At 27.1% G+C, this 19,956-nt stretch overlaps 1 protein-coding gene and 1 long non-coding RNA gene across 4 annotated transcripts; one reads left to right on the top strand and one right to left on the bottom strand.

The window, feature by feature from the left end:
- Positions 1 to 444: 444 nt before the first annotated feature.
- LOC130670628 (uncharacterized) lies at positions 445 to 6,544 on the bottom strand. Of its 2 annotated transcripts, XR_008990369.1 has the most exons (6): positions 6,407 to 6,544; positions 5,860 to 5,974; positions 4,314 to 4,612; positions 2,268 to 2,723; positions 1,547 to 1,653; positions 445 to 622 (listed from the first exon to the last, which is right to left on the bottom strand). It is a non-coding gene; the product is annotated as an uncharacterized LOC130670628 (long non-coding RNA). The 2 variants fall into 2 exon arrangements; XR_008990370.1 differs by lacking the exon at positions 4,314 to 4,612.
- LOC130670627 (PI-PLC X domain-containing protein 1-like) lies at positions 6,423 to 17,616 on the top strand. Of its 2 annotated transcripts, none has more exons than XM_057474061.1 (7): positions 6,423 to 6,598; positions 7,093 to 7,213; positions 7,359 to 7,616; positions 7,708 to 7,916; positions 13,223 to 13,427; positions 13,524 to 13,809; positions 17,195 to 17,616. In XM_057474061.1, the coding sequence occupies exons 2-7, from the start codon at positions 7,117 to 7,119 to the stop codon at positions 17,433 to 17,435; spliced, it is 1,296 nt and encodes a 431-aa protein (XP_057330044.1). In that variant the 5' UTR covers positions 6,423 to 6,598; positions 7,093 to 7,116; the 3' UTR covers positions 17,436 to 17,616. The 2 variants fall into 2 exon arrangements, with proteins under 2 accessions (XP_057330044.1, XP_057330045.1); XM_057474062.1 differs by lacking the exon at positions 6,423 to 6,598 and adding an exon at positions 6,748 to 6,893.
- Positions 17,617 to 19,956: the final 2,340 nt, after the last annotated feature.

The following is a 19,956-nucleotide window of genomic DNA, read 5'->3' as shown; positions in this document are numbered from 1 at the left end:
ATCATATCTATTTTTTTACCATTTATTCTCTAATGAGACTGATTGCAATATATATAAATAAATCAATATATATATATACGTATATGTATATATATTTTTATCATTTCATTATATCAATTTGACATTACACATCGCATACACTACTACACTAATTTAGTATTGCCGCTGAGTATTACAACTAGTCACATAAGCCAAAAGTTTATTACTATCACAGATTTTTTTTTTTTTTTTTCAGTTTTGTAATAAAGAATATTTGAAATCTTATTTACAGTTTATTTTATTTTCTATTTCATCTCATTATAATAATAAGAAAATATTATTATAAGTCAATTGATTGTAAAAAAATATTGTATAAAATTTTGCTAAAATTAATATAAATTTATAATAATAAAATTTAATAATTTATTTTGTGATTTTTATTTTAAAAATAACTTTTTTCACCCAAATAAATATAATAATTATTTATAATCCATAATGATGGCATTATCTTTTTTTTTTTTTTTAGTATTTACACTATTTTTAAAAAATTTATAAGCATACAAATTATTTAATATTCTGAATCATTCATGATTAAGAAAGTTGGTATCTATTACTTGTTTTACGAACGGTCCAATGAACTTGTCTGTAATGAAACAAAAGCATTACTGTATTAATTATTGTTTCATATCAATAACTTAAATTTTAAAAAATATTTTCATGATACCAGCATCGAAACTTGAAGTTTCAGTGTCTCTACAGCCAGTCGAAACAAACTAATTTCAAGCCGATGCTGCAAACAACTGCTAGCGAATTCGTGAATTCAAAAATACCTTCATACAGCGGGCAGAAACATGCGTGTTTCTTCCCTTGGGAAGATACACAATTGTTTCTGCCCGGTGTCAGTTATATTTAATGTTCATTTGCAGCCTTATTACTCTCATTTGTTTACTTGTCACTTCAGTTTACTCATTTCATTTTTTAAGTGACAGTTTTAATTAACCACATAAAATTAATAAAAAATGAGTGAAAATAATATTTTTGTCTTATTTGCTATTTAATAAGTGACTGTAAATCATATATTTCTCATTCTCTAACAGTTCTCCGTATCATCGGCTTGAAATTAACTTGTTTCTTACTGGCTGCTGACTCTGAATCTTGAAGTTCCGATGCAGGTAATCATGAAAAATTTAGTGTGTGACTCAAGATAAAACACGATTTCAGACTGCGGGTGATGTCAACCAACCTCACCCTAGTCTGAAATCGTCTTGTTTCATCCCTTGTCACACAATATCCTATTTTGCCACGCTATCGGTCAGAAATTAGCCTGGTTCGACTGGTTCCAAATGTTAAAACATTTGGTATATATCAATGTAGGTAATATGAAAAATAAAGTGCATGGCACGGGATAAAATACGTTTTCAGACTTCAAGTGGTATCAGCTCCCGCTTTAGGCTGAGACAGTAAACTTCACCTCACGTGAAATTTTTTTCTTTCATCCCTTGTCATGTAATGTGTTTACCATTGTTAAATAATAGAATCAAACAAAAGAAATGTATTTGTTATTTACCTTCGGAATGTAATTGGATACAGACTTTTAACCAAAACGTATAAAATGAAGATTTCCTCTTTTCCTTACAGTTGCTACATTTTCAATCCCAAAGCTTTGTAAAAATACTAAAAAACAAAACATTTTGTCAAGATTAATTTTTATAATTTTTAAAAAATTTTCTACTTTTTAAATCGTATTCAAATTTACATCAAATATACATTCAAAACTTCTTGCTCAAATATTATTTAAATTACAAGTCAAATAGTTGTTTATTAAAATTTACCGTCAACTTTTTAATATATATCTATATTCTGAAATTTCTTCATCAGTTTGCGTTTTTGAACATTTAGCTTTCAAATACTTTGTAATGAAAAAGTATTACCAATGAATATAACAATGAACTTCCAAATTTGAGACAATTCTGATCTTTGAGTATATAGTTTTTGGAACTTTAAAAAAAAATTCAAATGTAAAGAAATTTTCAACCTGAACTCGTTCTAGAAAAAGTTTTGAAGAGTCAAATGACGATATTAATTGTTTTTTTTTTTTTTTTTTTTCTTAAAATTCTTCAAGCCAACAAAATTCTCAAATCTTAAGAGTACTCAGTTGGAAGTTTTTTTTTAATTTTTGAAATTATAAAGTCAAAGTTCTAAATTGTCTAAAATTTGGAAGTTCTGTTATGAAACTTTTTGAAAAGAATTTTTTTTACATAGGTAGTCAAGTGCAAATTAATACTTACAAATCATATGTGTCCGTAGATCACTGTTGTAATGTCTCTCCTACATTTTAACATCAAATCATATAAGAATGTATTGCTATCAATAAAGTTGATGATAAAATAATATTGTGTAATACCATATTATTTTATTTTTAGCTTCGAAATGTTTAAGTTACAAAAAAAATTTTTTTTCATTTAATTTTTTAATTATAAATTTTTATTTAACAAATGACTAATATTAACAAAATTTTTACAATTAATTAATAATTTTCACGGAGTTAATTTCATTTTTTAAAATAAGTTTTGTAAAATATACTTCATCTTTTTTTTTTATTTATTTAAAATATTCGTCTTCGTTCTCGTTTATAATGAATTTAGCCTCAATATTTTTTAAAATGAAAACTAAAATAACGTGTTATAGTTTTTCAATATTTTTTTCAGCCAGTATTTTTCGAACATCAGGCGAGAGATTTATTTCTGTAAGCATTCAATTACGTTCTTTTTACAACAAAATAAATCAAAATTAAATGCGTTATAACAATTATATTTGGAATGTTTTAGTGATTTTATGAATCATGAGTTCACCCAACTACAATATTCACTTTCATTACATTTAAGTCCTAGAAACTAATTGAAAATAGTATCAACGGTAACTTAGTAACAGTTTTCCTTCATCTATACTAACTATTGAACATGAGTTCTGAGAATTTATGCTTTAACGATAATAATAACAACAATACTTGTTCAATTCATCATAACCAGTAAAAAAAGTATAAGTAACTATTTTAATTTACACTCTAAAACCGAGTGTGTAGTCGAAATTAACACACTTGCCCAAGTGACTACAAAAAACTATAGTTTTGTTTATGGCATTAAACATAGAACACATTTGAATCGTTTATTTGAGAAACACCATAAGTCAAGAAAACAAAAATTTTCAGAAAACACAAAAAACATTTTTTTGGAAAAACTTGACATTAAAATAATAAATAAATAATTGAATACAATAATGTTAGCGTCTCTGAAAAAGATTCCAACAAGAAAAATTTAATTTTTTAACTGAAACTACTTAAAAAAATTATTCAAAGTTGATTGACTTAAGGGGTTTCTCAACCAAACGGAAAAAAAAGTTATAAAATCATTGTTTTTTTAAATGTTTCCACTCAAATCATTTATTCAACTGATAAAATGAAGTATTCAATATGTATTTGAACTCTGAAACTCAGAAATTACAAAAAATTATAATTAATTTAAACATTTTAATTAGTCATATAACAGTCAACAATAAAACAACATTTGAAATTAATTTCCCAAAAAAGCGCGAATTTTAAATAAAAAAAAAAATGATTTCTGTAAAACTAAAACTGCATATGTTCATTTGAGTCATTGACTTATGGGGTTTCTCAATTAAATGAAATTGCTGTCACCCCGTTAATTTTTTTTTAAACGCTGATTTGATGTATATTTTGATTGATTTCTATGGAGGGATATCCAAAGAACCCAAAAATGTAAAAAACCCAATTTCGTAACGATTCAAGTGTGTAGTCGAAATTAACACACTTGCCGAATAATATTGACACGCCATAAGTAATTTATAGATTTTTGACACACCATGAAACGTGTTTTAAGTGACTACAAAAAACTATAGTTTTGTTGTGGCTTTAAACATAGAACACATTTAATATGTGTTAAAATAATACACTTGTAACACCCTTGGTTTTAGAGTGTATTTATCATCTAATAGTTCACGTAATTGTTTTAATATCCAATCCAACCATACTGTTATAGTCGTCACCGTATTTAATTAAGCATAAATAGTTTTCTGAACTACTAATATATATATAAATTAAACGTTATACGTTTCTGTAATCAACAAAAAACTGATGATCAAAATAACCATAACTCAATACTTTGCCTAATTAATTAACGGTCATTAATCCTTAAATATATAACGCTAAAAATAGAATAATTTATAAACTTTCATTGCAACATGCCTATTACAATACGATTATAAGAAATATGAAGTTAATGAATAAATGAAGGTGAATAAAAATCAACATATTTTACCTTGAAAACATCATATTCAGCAGATCTTTTACCCAGACCGAAGTTATAACGCTGATAAAACATATAATTATCATTTATTTCTGCGGCCTCAATAGAATTAACAACAAAAATTAGCAAAAATAAATATGACAAGCACATGATTTCGATTTTACACATGTTGATTTTTTTTATTAATATTAATTTAAAAAATAGTTTTTACTTTCAATAACAGATGAAGTTTATAATTAAAAAATCCACTCGTTACTCGATCAGATTATAAGTGACAAAAATTAATCGTCATCATTTATTTATATAAGTACCTTCAGAACAATAAAAAAAGTATTAATAGTTAAAAAATATTTTTTCCTAATTATATATTGGAATTTAAAGACAATTTTTTATTGACAGTTAATTAAATTAATATTTAATCTTAACAAAAACCTTTCGTAATAACGAGCCATGACTATTTTAATTATTGATTATCTATCTTTAATTAAATATCTACGATTAAGAAAGTAATTAATATTAAAAATATACTTTTATTGCCTTTATTAATTTAATAATATTGATAAAAAAAAAGTCATTATTTTATAAAACTAATTTCTTTGCTTCTATATATATATATATCTTAAAATCAATCAAAAAACTATTTTTTTAAGAGCTTGACATTGAAATTAAAATAACTAGAAAATAATGCGGAGTTTCGAAAAACTTTATTTCTAATAATTTGTAAGGAATTCAATTACCTACAAAAAAGTACCTACGATATGTTGTGATAAGACTGATAGTTTCGCCGGAAAAGTAAAAAGATCTCAAAATTTACTATAAAGTTGACTTTAAGCTCAAATAACTTTTGAAGAGTTGGATTTATCAAAAAATGATAAGACACTTTTTTTGTAGAGCGTTCAATTTCCTACAAAACTATTTATCGTGCATGAAAATCCGTTAATTGGTTTGCGAGCTAGAAAATTCTAAAAAAAAAAAATCTTTTTTCCCGTGTTATTTAAATGGGAAATTGGAAGCAAGCCTTTATAGTATTATTAAGAGCTCGGATTGGTACCAAAATTTTTACTTCAGGTATACTTTCAATTTTCGGATACCATAAAAAAAAAATCGTTTTTTTTTAAACACCCTAATAACAGTTAATATAAATAAGATTATTAGTTTCTCTCTCAAACTATCGCGATACCTGATTTATAAAAGAGACAGAATGATAATCTTATAACGAGGTTCGACTGTATAATATTTTATATAAATAATCATATACGATATTTGATCATTTCAGTAGCTCGATTTAAAGCCTTAAAATTGCTTGATCCCAATTTTAAATGATTGTGGGACGTCAGTACAACACCCACATTATATCAACTGTTTGTTGTACTGTCAAACTGCTCACCATAAGATTCATCCGGATTACATGAAACCTACATAATTCTTCAGTTAACTTCGGTACTTGAAGCTTACTTCAATAAATCATTACCCTCACGACAAAGTTGTAGAATAAAAAAAAAAAAGTATTGCAAAAAAAGGTCTCAATAAAAAAAAATATTAAAACGAGGTGACCTACCTCGTTATGTAGTTCACGAATTCTAGGTCACGATTCATCACTTGACCGAATATAATCATTCGTACTAACGTGTCTTTGAATCTAATCGTCCATCGGATTCAGTCTCATTCATTTGCTATCATCATAGCATACACACATGTATCCATATTTATATTTATATTTATTGTACATAAAAAATAAAAATATCATGATAAATAATTCTAAGTCTCAGCAAATAAACTAATGTTACGTTAGTAAACAATATTTTTTAAAATTCCGTACAATAAAAAAAAAAAAAACAAGAAATAAAAAAGTCGATGCAAGTATATCATTTACAAGCGATTAAAATGAACCTTGGTACCGGCGTGCAAGTGATCGTAATACTTAATAAAAAAATTTTAAGAACAACAAAAACTCTGATTTTTTTATTCTTACGGTAATTTATTGACTTAATTAAAATTTTTAAATAAAATAAATTAAGTAATTAAACGAGTATTAATTAATTTTAAATAAATGAAGAAAAAAAATGAAAAAAGATTCAGATGAATAAAAAAAAGTGTCAATGCACCTGGTGAATTTGTTGAAAAAATATATATAATATAAAGTGATGACTAATTCATATATAAATCGCCCCCGCGCATTTTGAACGTCATGGCATGTCACGAAACAAAGTGATGTGAAGAAGAAAATAATCCGCAGATCAGCAAAAACACGCGATAAGAATTATTCATTGTGCAAAAATAAATCTATCTATATCTATGTATATGTATATATATGTATAATATATAATAGCATTGACTTTTAGATTTATACTATACTACAACTTGTGAATTTTTGACCCCACGTGCATGCAAACACTACATGTCACATGATACTATACACTTGTACACTTATAAATATTAACAAAAGTGTTGTCATTGGATCATTTGTTTAGTTGTAACATTGGTTTTACACAGAGTAACAATAAAAAGGTAAAAATAATTATACTAGAATCGAGGTCATTTGTGATCACCGGACGTATACAGGAAATAAGGAGAGAAACAGTCATTGGTGACGTAAATAATACACAGCAGTTTTATTTTTTATTTAACTCAAACTTTTACTATACTCTATTGTTGTTTATTTTTAAATCATACTTTTCATTACAAATTTGTGTAAGATAAGTAGAAGATTAAAATCGACGTATACATTTGTTTAGTTTTCATTGGAATAATTACTTAATTCTTATTTGTAATATATTTTTTTATCTGAAAGTGTATAGGTAATTTTTGAATCAAGATGTTTTGTAAAAATATTTATTTATTCACTTTGTTTATATTTTTATTTAACTTTTCTGCGGGAGAACTTGAGAACAATTGTCGTAATGAAAATAATGGTAAGTAAATTAGAAAAAAATTTAATAAATTTTAAATTTCATTTATAATTATTTCTTTTAAAATATATACGCTACTTTCATCTACGAATACAAAAAGAGAAAGTATATATAAGTTATTAAATTTTTTATGTATTCTTATTCGTAGAAATTGATAATAGTGATTTGTCTATTTTAATATCACCATTAATGTCATCTGAGATGATACGTGAAATATGTATTTATTGGAAAAATTCAAATCTCGAAAGCGGTGATGTATTTAAATTATATAAAGGCAATCCAAATACAACAAATGCTCAAGTGATATTTAAATTTCAACCAGATGCAATCCATGGTTTTAAAAAAACCGGAATCAGCAGTGATTTTATTTCTACCTCACAGCTAACATTTAAAGATGAATGTTTAAGTAAGTTAATTACTAATTATATTAATTGAATATTTGTGTATTCATATTATTAAATTTATTATAATTATAAATTTACATTTTTTTAATCTAGATTATTATGTATCGTGGGTACGTAACGACACAATTAAAAAGACAAGTTGTTTATCGACGCATCCAAATTGGATGAGTAAACGAAAAAATAGTATTGGTAATTTAAAAATGCGAGAAGTTTTTATTCCTGGTACTCACGATTCAGCAGCTTATAATAAATTTCAAAATCCTAAAACAGAATTAATTATTGACAAATATACAATAACTCAAGTAAGTTGATTAACTAATTAATAATTTACACGGTCTAGATAAATATCTTTACACATTTCTATATTATATTTAATAATTTATTAATTAATGATATTTCTTCTAATTATTACTTGCATCCTATTCAATTAACAGTCTAACACTAAAAAATTTTCGGAGTGAACGGGGAATGGATGACTTTTTATTCATTTAATTTTCTGGGAGTGAATTTTACTCCGAAGGGGAGTTTCGGAAAATATTAATTATAAAAAAAATTACTAATACATAGTGATCTTAGGTCTTTGATATTTATATTGAGTACGGAAATAGTTATGAGCTCCCTTTCCATATATTCAAGCGAAATGATTTTTCAAAATTATAAGTAGCTGATAATAAAACTTTCACAAATATAATTCCACTTAGTCACAAACTGTCATATGACTTACATCAACCATACCACGAGATAACATTTCCTATCGCACCGAAATATCAAATATTTTCATAAAAACTATGCCACGATAGCTACTCAATAATTTAATATTTTCACTATGCATTATATATATGAAATTATAATTTAGTGAGTTACTAAAACATTTTATAAATTAAAAAAATAATATTTTAAGTTTGATTATTAATATCTGAAACAATTCCCGTGTAAAAAAAAAATGTCAAAAAAAAGTTAAAAAAGTGTTGACTATTGTAAAGTTCAAAACGTGACACAACGATGAACTTTTTTTGAACACTTTTTAAACTTCTAAAATTAAAGGGAGTAGAAAAAGTTTTCCCTAATTGTATAATTGTACGTTTTTTGAATCATTTAAAAACTAATTTATTGACTCTTTTCGGAGCATTTGGTTTTTTTATATATTTATAGTGAGAAACACGTTTAAAAACGACTAATTTTAAACAGTTTTTAAACGTTTTTCGATCTTTTTTCTAAAAGTATTCTGATTTCGTTTGCAGAGTACTTGTTTTTTAATTTGTTTTTTTTTTTTGTTCAAGAAACGTTTAAAAAAATCGTATTTTGAACGAAAATAAATTCAGCTATAAATGCTCTGTAGACGAAATTAGGAAGCCGTTAGAAAAAAGATAAAAAAACGTTTAAAAACTGTTCAAAATTAGTCGTTTTTAAACGTGTTTCTCACTACAAAAAAATAAAAAAATCAAACGTTCCGAGAAGAGAGTCAATAAATTAGTTTTTAAATGATTCAAAAAACGTACAATTATACAATTAGGGAAAACTTTTTCTACTCCCTTTAATTTTAGAAGTTTAAAAAGTGTTCAAAAAAAGTTCATCGTTGTGTCACGTTTTGAACTTTACAATAGTCAACACTTTTTTAACCTTTTTTTGACATTTTTTTTTACATTGGTTATTTATTGAAATAATTATGTTTCTACACGGAAAAAAATGAACTATAGAAATTGAGAACGACAAGTAATATAATGAAAAAGTGATCACGTGATCAGTACAGATTATCATCCTAAATAGTAATTTTTTCGTTTATAATTAAAACGTGAATAACTACAGGATAAGTATGAAAATTTATTGTTTATGCAAAAAAAAATACTATTTGAACTTTAAAAATCATAACTGATACTTAGAAAACTGACGAAAAGTATTAAAAAATTTATTAATTGGAATGTTAAAATTCCCCATATTGATACCCGGGTTTCGGGTTATAATTTCAAACACTAATTTTTAAAGTTTATTTCTTTCTGTATACACAGTTGAAAAATTAGTGTTAAATTTAACCCAAATCACATATTCGAAACGGTCCACTCAATTTTCTGTGTTAATTTAACACATTATACTCGTGTCAAATAATAATACAAGTTTAAAACTTGTTGAGATCAGATAAGACATTCAACTTTAGTTAAATTTACACTTGAAGGTGTCAAATAATTGACACAAAATTTAACCATTTAACTTTTATACACAAGAACACAAAATTTTCAACCGTGTAATTAACAGTAGTTTCTATTAAATATAAATTTATTTAAGTATCAAAACTCCGAACCGGGGCGAATGCAGATTGAAATAAAATCCGCGTCACCCCAAAATCACTCCGCCCATAAAAAAAATTCCTATTCACTCTGCATACAGAGTGATTTTTGTTAAAAACTCTGGAACTTTGAGTGAATTCTGATTTAAATAAAATCCGGATTCATTCCCGACTTTTTACAATTTAGTATTAGGTGATTAGAAGTTTTTTTTGCAATGAATAAATCAAAATTACAAAGAAAGTGAACGTGTTTTTTTCTCTCTTTTACTTGTGTCACAATATCACTTAAGTGAATTGACCGATCTTATAAAAATCCAAAGGATTTCTTGAGATCTACCTCTAATTAAATTTTCAGATCGATCGATCGATAATTTCAACGAATTCGGTAAATAATAAAAAAACAATTAATTCTGTGGATTAGCCCCAAACTTTCCCAATTTCTTTAGTCTTAAAGAATTTAAAACTGGTACTACAAGAAAATTGTGTAATTTTTCGTGTCAAAAAATCTTAATTTTTCACATTAAAATAACCGGATTTAAAAAACAGAATCGAATAAAAAATGATTTCATTTATTTTACCTGTTTCAATCGTTCCAGATCATTTACCAAAATCTCGAGCAAATCTCATCTTCCCGCCAAACTTTGATGGTCCATATGACCTATTAGAAATTAAACTGTAGATGTAACTAAACGTAAATATGCAAACGCTTAACATAAATATCCATGAACAAAAAATTGATTTTAAATTCATCTTTTTTCAATATTTTTCTATGGACAAATTTTCTGAAAAAAGAAAAAAAATTATTTTACTAAGACACTCGATAATTCAAATCCCAATAATTTCATCGTTTTCCAGTTAACTTTTTAGAATAAGCATATTCACTTGTTTATTTACTTTTTATTAATTAAGATAAATTAAGTACTCTAACCTCAAATTGTTAATTGACAACGTTGTCATTTTTAAACTTTTGTAACTAAATTCGCCACTAGTATATTTTTTTCGGTATGAAATATTAACATTAAATGATAAGATGTCGGATAAGTAATTAATTATGATACTGAAGTTAGTCGACGTCTAATTATTTTTTGATTTTTTTTTAAACAATAAATTATAAAAAGAAAAATATTTGAAAAAATTGCACCTGTAGTTTTTTGTATTTTCTACATGTACATATTTTTAGTTTTTGATTTTTTGGAATTGATTTGTTGAAAAAAAAATCCGAAAATTACTAATGGTCTGCTAACTTGAAGATCATAATTAATTGTACAAATAAATTACTCAGTCCATTGAAAAACGAAATAAAAATTGGGTGTTGTAAGAGAGTTGATTTCTTTTGTGCAGTATGACAATTTCTTATCGGAGACAATAAAAATTATTCCATACGAAAAAAATATATATCCGGGCAATCTGGAATATGTCGCATATATGCAACATATATATAAATATATGTTTAATATATGCAGATTTGCCCGGATATATCCGGATATATATTTTTTTCGTATGGGATCACACTCAGAAAATTAAGTAATTGTGGTTGTTATGCTAAATTTTTAATTCCAATGATCTAGAATGATTGGAACGTTTTTCAATGCAAAAATAGTTTGTGTTAAATTTTTTTTTAATAAAATGAATAATTATTGGATGATAACTTCTGCAATAAATGTTTTAACAGTTACTATCAAGATGGTAACAGTTACCATCAGGATGATAACAGTTACCATCAGGATGGTAATATTTACTTCTGCAATAAATTTCGTGACAGTTACTATCAGGATGGTAACAATTATAATTTCTGATGGTAACTGTTACCATCTGGATTATAAATATAACTATTTAGAATAATAATAATAATTAACTCTAGTCAACATGCAGGATTGTAACAATTATTATAAATATGATAAATATTACAATCTAGATGATTTATACAATCATCTAGATAGTATTCACTACTATCGGATTAATAGTAGAAATTTTACCATAACTTTTCCATTTTGGAATCAATCCGTCGAGCACATTAAAAGTTATAAAAAAAAAACACTTTTGAAAAAATTTTATTTTTGGAATATCTATGAACGAGCCCTACCGATCAAGCTAAATTTTCTCACGGCTTCAAGATATTGACAATCCGCGTCGAATGACACCTTAAAGTTCAAAATCGGTTCATCCGTTCAAAAGATACAGGTATTTACATACATACGTACGTACGTGCACACATACATACACTCGGACATCATCGTGAAATTAGTCAGAATAGCTTCCTAGGACCTCAAAACGTCGACATCTGATGGAAATTTGATTTTCGTAAATCGGATCGAAACCAATAACTTCCCGAATTTTTAAAAATTTACAATTTTCTTAGCGGGAAGTTAAAAATTATAAGCAGCTGATAATAAAATCTTGCACGCTTATGAAGTTGAAGAAATAGATTATTAATTTTCTATCATTAATAATATAGTTTCATTGAGTCAAAAACTGTTATATGACTTACATTAACCATACCACGAGTTAGATTTCATATTGCGCCGAAATATAAAATATTCTCATAAAAACTATGTCACTATAACTATTAAATAATTGAATGTTTTCACTATGCATTTTATATATAAAATTATAATTTAGTGAGTTACTAAAGCATTTTATAAATTAAAAACATAATATTTTATGTTTTATTGTTAATACCTGAATCAATTGTTTATTACAATAATTACGTCTATCATAAACAGTTATTTCGATTAAATATAAATATATATAAGTGTTAAAACTCCACATACGCATGCGTAGTAATTTTTTTTTAAATTCCCAAACTCTCATAATCTCCCAAACTCTCGAAATAAAATTCGGATTCACTCCCAACTTTTTATAGTATAAGATTACTACTATTAATATAAATAATAAAAAAAAAATAAATTTATGAAATCGCTTCATATTATACTTACAACAAATAATTATGTTCCTGTTCACGTAATATTTATTAAAGTTTTGAATAACTTTTCGTGATATATCTTTGTATCATAATTTTTCCTAAAATGCAACTTATATAGGATAAATAAATTTTCAATGTTATATAAAAATAATATTTATATGTAATTAATATTATACTGAATGAATGAATACGCAAGTGTTAAAAAAATATTTTATATTTGTTTAAATTTGGATAACACTTTGTCATCGATTATGTAACTATAAATCTTGAAAAATTTGCCATTGACATATATATTTAAAATTAATATCAATAAAGTTATTTATTGACAAATTATTATACTGGGATTTTAATTAAAGACTCGTAGTTTCATTAAAATTAATATATTATTGTTATTTAATTAATAGGATGAAGATGTACTAGGTCAATTAATTTACGGAGCACGTTATTTAGACATTCGCGTTGGTCGGTATCCCAATTCAGATGAAATTTTTTGGGGTAATCATGGACCAATTCGTATAGTACCACTTCGAGATGTTATTAGAGACGTTAAAATTTTTTTAGACAATACCGATGAAATTGTTATTTTTGATATCCAAGAATTTCCTGTTGGTAATTTATTGAACAATAATTGTCATCAATTTTATTTAAGTACAATAAATAATATTATAGCAACGAAATTAATTAAATACTTTTAAAAAAATTTAGGATTTCAATCATTGGCAGCACATTATCAATTAACGAATTATTTACAAGAGCAATTTGATGGTTATTATTTAGACAGACCAGTTCATGTTTGGGGAACAAGTCTCGAGGACATTTGGTCAACAGGCAGAAGACTTATTATCAGTTATGATTATTCCAATGTCGTTGCATCGAGAGCAAGTGTCTGGCCGCAGGTCGAACAACAGTGGGGCAATGTTAGAACTGTTAGTGCTCTTTATAGGCATTTAAATAAAATAGAAACTCAAGCTGCTGACGAATTACATCATTAGTAAGACATTACTATTATTATTATTGTTATTATTATTTTATTACCACGTTTTCATTAACTCGCTTTCATGTATGTCTGTTCGGGTGAAATTTTGTAATTGGTTTTAAAGTAACTCCTCGATGAGATAGATAGCTGAAATTTGGAACATAGCTCGGAATTAAATGACAATGCAAGAAAATTAAAAAAAAAAAGAAGGAAAAGAAGTGAAGGAGAAAACGAAATAAAACAAAAACAAAAAGAAGAAGAAGAAAGATTGTGTTCAATGTACGACTTAAATTTCGGCCCGAGACAATGCAACATTAACTCATTTCGTATTCGCTTGTTTGTCTGTTCAGTAGAAATTTTTATTATCAATTTAAAACTAACTGCATCTTAATTTTATTAAAAAAAAAAATAACGATTTTCTATTTCAGATATCAGGTGAAAAGAAACTGAAATAAACTTGAAATTTGTCGCATGTCTGTGATTATCTTATTAAGGTGTTTAAAATCGATTGCAAAATTTCATACACATAATACTAAAAAGCAGAAAACAATTATTGAAATAAAAAAAAGTTTTTAACATACCACGTTTTTAAAACGAACTAAAAAGTATAAAATAATTTCTCTGAGCCTCATGAAGATTTAAAATCCCATACAGATTTCGAACTTCTTATAGATAGTCCTGAAAATTTGTGATTGTAAATTGTAAATAGCTATGAAAGTACTTGTAAGATTTAAAACAAAAAAAGTGCGGCGCATGCAATACATAACTAAGAAGTATAGAGAGGAGCTATCAATGAGAAAACTCACACATTGATTCATATCAGTTGCAGTGCAATAAAATTGTTAGTAATTAATTAATGTAACGGGACCGGAGTCCACCTCCGTTTGACAGGAGGCCGTTTTTTCACCCTTTTGGGCATACACGCGTTGCGAAGCATCCCCATCTTCTGACCCAGTCGACACTCTTAGTCGAAAAATATAATCAAGTGACGACTAAGATGGACATTAACCGGAGGTCTAATCAAAAATCCTCATTTCGCGTGGTATCTAACCACAGCCACCACGAGTCCAACCTCACTTGGGCCCATCATTCCTTCCATCTCAGGAAATAAAAAGACTCTGGTCGAAGTGGGGCTTGGAATGGGCCCCCCATGGTACCAATTCCCTGTAATGGTCTTCAGGTTACAGATTAGTGGTGAGATGCAACTTCTTCTCAATACCCTAAAAAGGGTTCCTTCCACTTATATTCACTAAGATTTTAGACATGCCGTTGTACACGCTTGCCCTCATCCATCACTTAGTGATATCTTATCTACGAGTTTTTTCGGGCGCCATAATCTTTTGAGACAGATCACGGTGGGGTACGGCCCACTCGAGGAAAATTGTTAGCAAGTAGAACTATTAATGCATCAATTATCTGTTGCATGCCCCCCCCCCCCCCCGCTTTTCGTTTTAAATCTTACAAGTATTTTTATAGCCATTAAGAATTTACAATCACAAATTTTCAGGACTATCTGTAAGAAGTTCGGAATCTGTAGAGGGTTTTAAATCTTCATGAGGCTTAGAGAAATTATTTTATACTTTTTAGTCTGTTTTAAAAACGTGGTACCTTAAAAATTTTTTGTTGTTTCGATAATTTTTATTATTATCATCCATAATTGTTATCCCTGATTTAAAAACTTCGATTGAAACCAATGAATTCCGATAGACTTTCAATCAGAATTAATTGATTTCAATCGGAATTTTTAATCAGGGATAATCAGGTCCAAGGGAATATATAATTATAATTATTCAGGTTAATCAGACCACAAACGCAATGTTGACAATTAATTCACCCTTTATTGCTACGTTTCGTCGGACATCCCGACTTCTTCAGGCAATCTACAAAATACATACATTAAATAAATAAACTATATTCTAATATAACATGTTGAATATCCAAATTGTCAAATAAGTCATTAAACTCCATTCTTACAATAAATATAGAATAATATAATATTACATAAAACAGATTATAAAATGAATCTAAACATTTACATTTTTTCTTTTTAATAGTATAAAATACATAGCAAATATCATCAGCATGCCATGAAACATGAGTATCAACACGTTGTTATTCTAGACAGGCCTCGCTGGATACAGGTTAAGCACAACCATGCCTCTAAAACATCTTTTATATAATCAAATACTCATTCATAATACTATGATTCATTTGTGATGTCCGACGAAACGTAGCAATAAAGTGTGAATTAATTGTCAACATTGCGTTTGTGGTCTGATTAACCTGAATAATTATAATTATTTATTATTATTGTTAAACATTTTATGCACTGAGAAAAAAAATTTGTTATCATAACAAAAATCAAGACTACACAGCTATCCCTGGCGGTTTTGAATCACCCTGGAAACACCCTGGAATCACGGTGGATCCACGGTGTTTACACGGTGGGTTTTTTCATTTTATCACCGTGATTTCACCGTGTTTCCACTCCGAGGGTATTTCCAGGGTGATTCAAAACCGTCAGGGATTTGTTATGATAACAAAACTATTTTGGTTAACGCAACGAAGTGACATTTGTTGTGGTAAGTAAAGTGAAGTTGCTGTCGTAACAAATGATATGTGTTGTCGAAAAATTTTTCGAACACGCAGAGAATTTTGTGCTTTAATTAGGTGAACAGTATCATTAAGAATTTATTACGAGTTTTTTATTTTTGACATAAATTGCGTTTGTAAATTATGGTTAAAATATTAAACGCTATTTATTTTGAAAAATATGCCAATATGTCTAAGTATAGCTAAGGGCGCCTTGAAGAAATGATTTTTTTGACTCAAGAGAATATATCAAGAAGCGATAATATCTTAGGTGAAGTAAAATTTTCTCGAGTCAAGAAATTTTTCTTATCTTAGGAATTTCTTTCTGTTCTAAAACAACTCAGATCTATCTGAAAAATTCCTGGTTCCAGTAAACTTTTTTTTCTATCTAGTACATTGCTAAGGTTGATAGTCTGTATTGGACATAGTTGTGAACGTGATGCTTGGCCCAATTTGGACAGACAGTTATTTTCCAAATAACAATTGTGAACAAAGTTTTTTGAGTTACTTTTTTACTTATTTACTAATTCTTGCAAAATTAGTAATTCTTAATGAAATTGTTCACCTAATTACAGCACAAAATTCTATGCGTATTCAAAAAATTTTTCCGCAACACATATCATTTGTTACAACAGCAACTTCACTTTACTTACCACAACAAACGTCACTTCGTTGCGTTAACCAAGATAGTTTTGTTATCATAACAAATAGCTGCGTAGTCTTGATTTTTGTTATGATAGGAAATTTTTTTTTTCAGTGTGAGAAGACAAAAAAAACTGTTAGTAATTAATGATTAATGTGATTTTAGTAACCGATTATCGCAACCACGAGCAGCAATGGCTCAATTAACACCCACAACTTTTGATGTGATATTTAATCGATTGGGTGGCCTCAGAAAAATGGCTGAAAATGTTGATATAAATATCACCGAGTGGTACAGCGATGAATGGCAACATACTGCAAATATTGTTGCTGTTGATTTTATTAAAGCCACAGGAATTGTTGAAACTGCAATAAAATGGAATGATAAGCGTGCCAGTGGTTGTTAAAGATTTACAATTGTATAATAGTTTTTAAATATTATTTAATAAAGTATGATTATAAAATAATGTAATCACTTTGTAATAAATGTTAAAAAAAAATCATTTAATTTTTTAGGAAAATTTTTTATAATTTTCATACAATCACACAGTAAAAAATATTGTGTACACGGAAAGAAAATTATGGGAAGTTTTCCTATGCATTATGCGAATGGTTCCCATAATGGTATGGGAATAGTACCTATACTACTATAGGAATGGTTCCCATATATTATGGGAACCATCCCCATAATAGTATGAAAATAGTTCCCATACCATTATGGGAATGGTTCCCATAATGATATGGGAATGGTTCCCATACCATTATGGGAACCATTCCCATAATGGTATGGGAATCATTCCATACTATTATGGGAATGGTTCCCATATTGGTATAGGAACTATTCCTATAATATTATGGGAACTATTCCCATAATGTTATGGGAACCGTCCCTATAATATCATAAAATTTTTTTTTTTGCACAATAGTGTAGAAATTTCCCAAAATTTAAATTTTCTTGAATGTTTTGTGCTGACAAAAAATTCTTATTAAAAATTTTAATGTTTTCTGCCAAATACGATTTTTTTTTTCAATGTTTGAATTTTTGTTTTTATGTTTAATAATATTTCTGTGTATTGTAAAAGTGATTACCACATTTCTTTAAATTAATTTTTTCATGATAATATGGGAACCATTCCCATAATGGTATACGAACCATTCCAATTGCATTATGGGAATCATTCCCATAATATTATGGGAATAGTTCCCATACTATTATAGGAATGATTCCCATAATATTATAGAAAGTATTCCTTTAAATTATAGGAACCATTCCTATAATTATAGGAACCATTCCTATAGTGTTATGGGTATCATTCCCATAATTATAGGAACTATTCCTATAATTATGGGAATCATTCCTATAATTATAGGAACCGCTCCCATAATTTATGGTCGTAATTCCTATTATGGTATAGGAAAAAATTTCACAAAATTATGGGAACCGCTGCCATAATTTTCTTTCCGTGTATCTGTGTTAAAAACGGTCCGTGTTAAAATTTTTGTGTTGATTATTTTGTGTCAATTCTTTGTGTTACTTTAAAATTTTTAATCGATTTACTCTTCAACACTTTAAAAGTGTTACTTAGTATAAGAATCGATATTATCAACATTTATTAAGTGTTACTTTAAAATCAACACAAAAAAAGTGTTGAAATTTTAACATAAATTTTGTGTTGAAATTCAACACAAATAGTCTGTTTTGAAAAATAACACAAACATTGTGTGGACCGTTTCTAACACACAGATTGTGTTGATTTTAACACAATATTTTTTACTGTGCAATTGAGTATTTCAGGATTCCCTGTCAAATTTTTTTGTAACAAAACAAATCGACAGGGAATGATTAATAAAATTATTGTCTTTCACACAAATTTTTTTTATTTAAGGTCAAAATAATTTCAATGTTTTGCCTCAAAAATAATGTCAGCTACATCACATATTTTGTACCAACACCAAAACTATTTTTATTGTCGCTTTAATAGTTTGGTGACTCATATAAAATTTTAATAACGCAGTTGAAATTCTTTGTACTAAAATAAATAAACCAATAAAAATAATAATTAGTAAAATATTTATTCTTATAAATCATAGAAGTAAAAAAAAATACTTTACCTCAAAGAACTGTCGACTAAATAAATTTTTTACCAAAACCTCGAGCAATTCTTAAGCCGCCACTGAAATGTACTTTTCTATACGAATCGCTAGCTACCGATAAAACGAATATATTTAGCATAAATATAAATAAAAAACAATACGTGGTTTTGTAATTCATTTTTTTTCTTCAGTTCGTTTTTCTTAAAATCTTCAATAAATTTTATATAAAAAAGTAAAAAAAAACTTTTTGTCTCGGTGTTGCACTTAGCGAAACATGGACGTGTTATAAAAATTCAGCGCCAGCTTTTATTTATTGTTACAAATATGAACTTGTAAGAAACTTATTCAAAAAGAAAGACTTATTACATATTTATATAGCAACGCGAGAGTTGTTTTGGTCAGTACAGTCTAATAACCTTGTAACAACAACTGACAAACTGCTATAAACATATTAATAAACAAACGATATCAATTATTTAATTTATTATTAATTATTGAATAACCAGCAATTAAGTAATTTTATAAATTATCGTATTTTTTATTCAATTATTTATATAAATTAACTTATAAATTTGTGCGTCATTGCATTATAATTATTAATTACTATGACTTCAATGGTTTTTTCTAGAGCTGGTTAAGTTTTGAAATCAATTCATCAAGTATACTAAATGTTATCCAAAATAACATTTTTCAAACAATTTTATTTTTGGAATAACTTGACACATACTTCACCGGTCAAGCCTAATTTTTTCACAGCACCTTGGAATTAATTAGCTGCTTTGAATGTCATCTGAAAGATCTAAATTGGTTGATCTATTCAAAAGTTATCGAATA

The sequence above is a fragment of the Microplitis mediator genome, chromosome 6 (genome assembly GCF_029852145.1).
Source record: "Microplitis mediator isolate UGA2020A chromosome 6, iyMicMedi2.1, whole genome shotgun sequence".
In the NCBI taxonomy this organism is placed as follows: Eukaryota; Metazoa; Arthropoda; class Insecta; order Hymenoptera; family Braconidae; genus Microplitis; species Microplitis mediator.
This window is presented reverse-complemented; position numbering and strand designations above follow the sequence as displayed.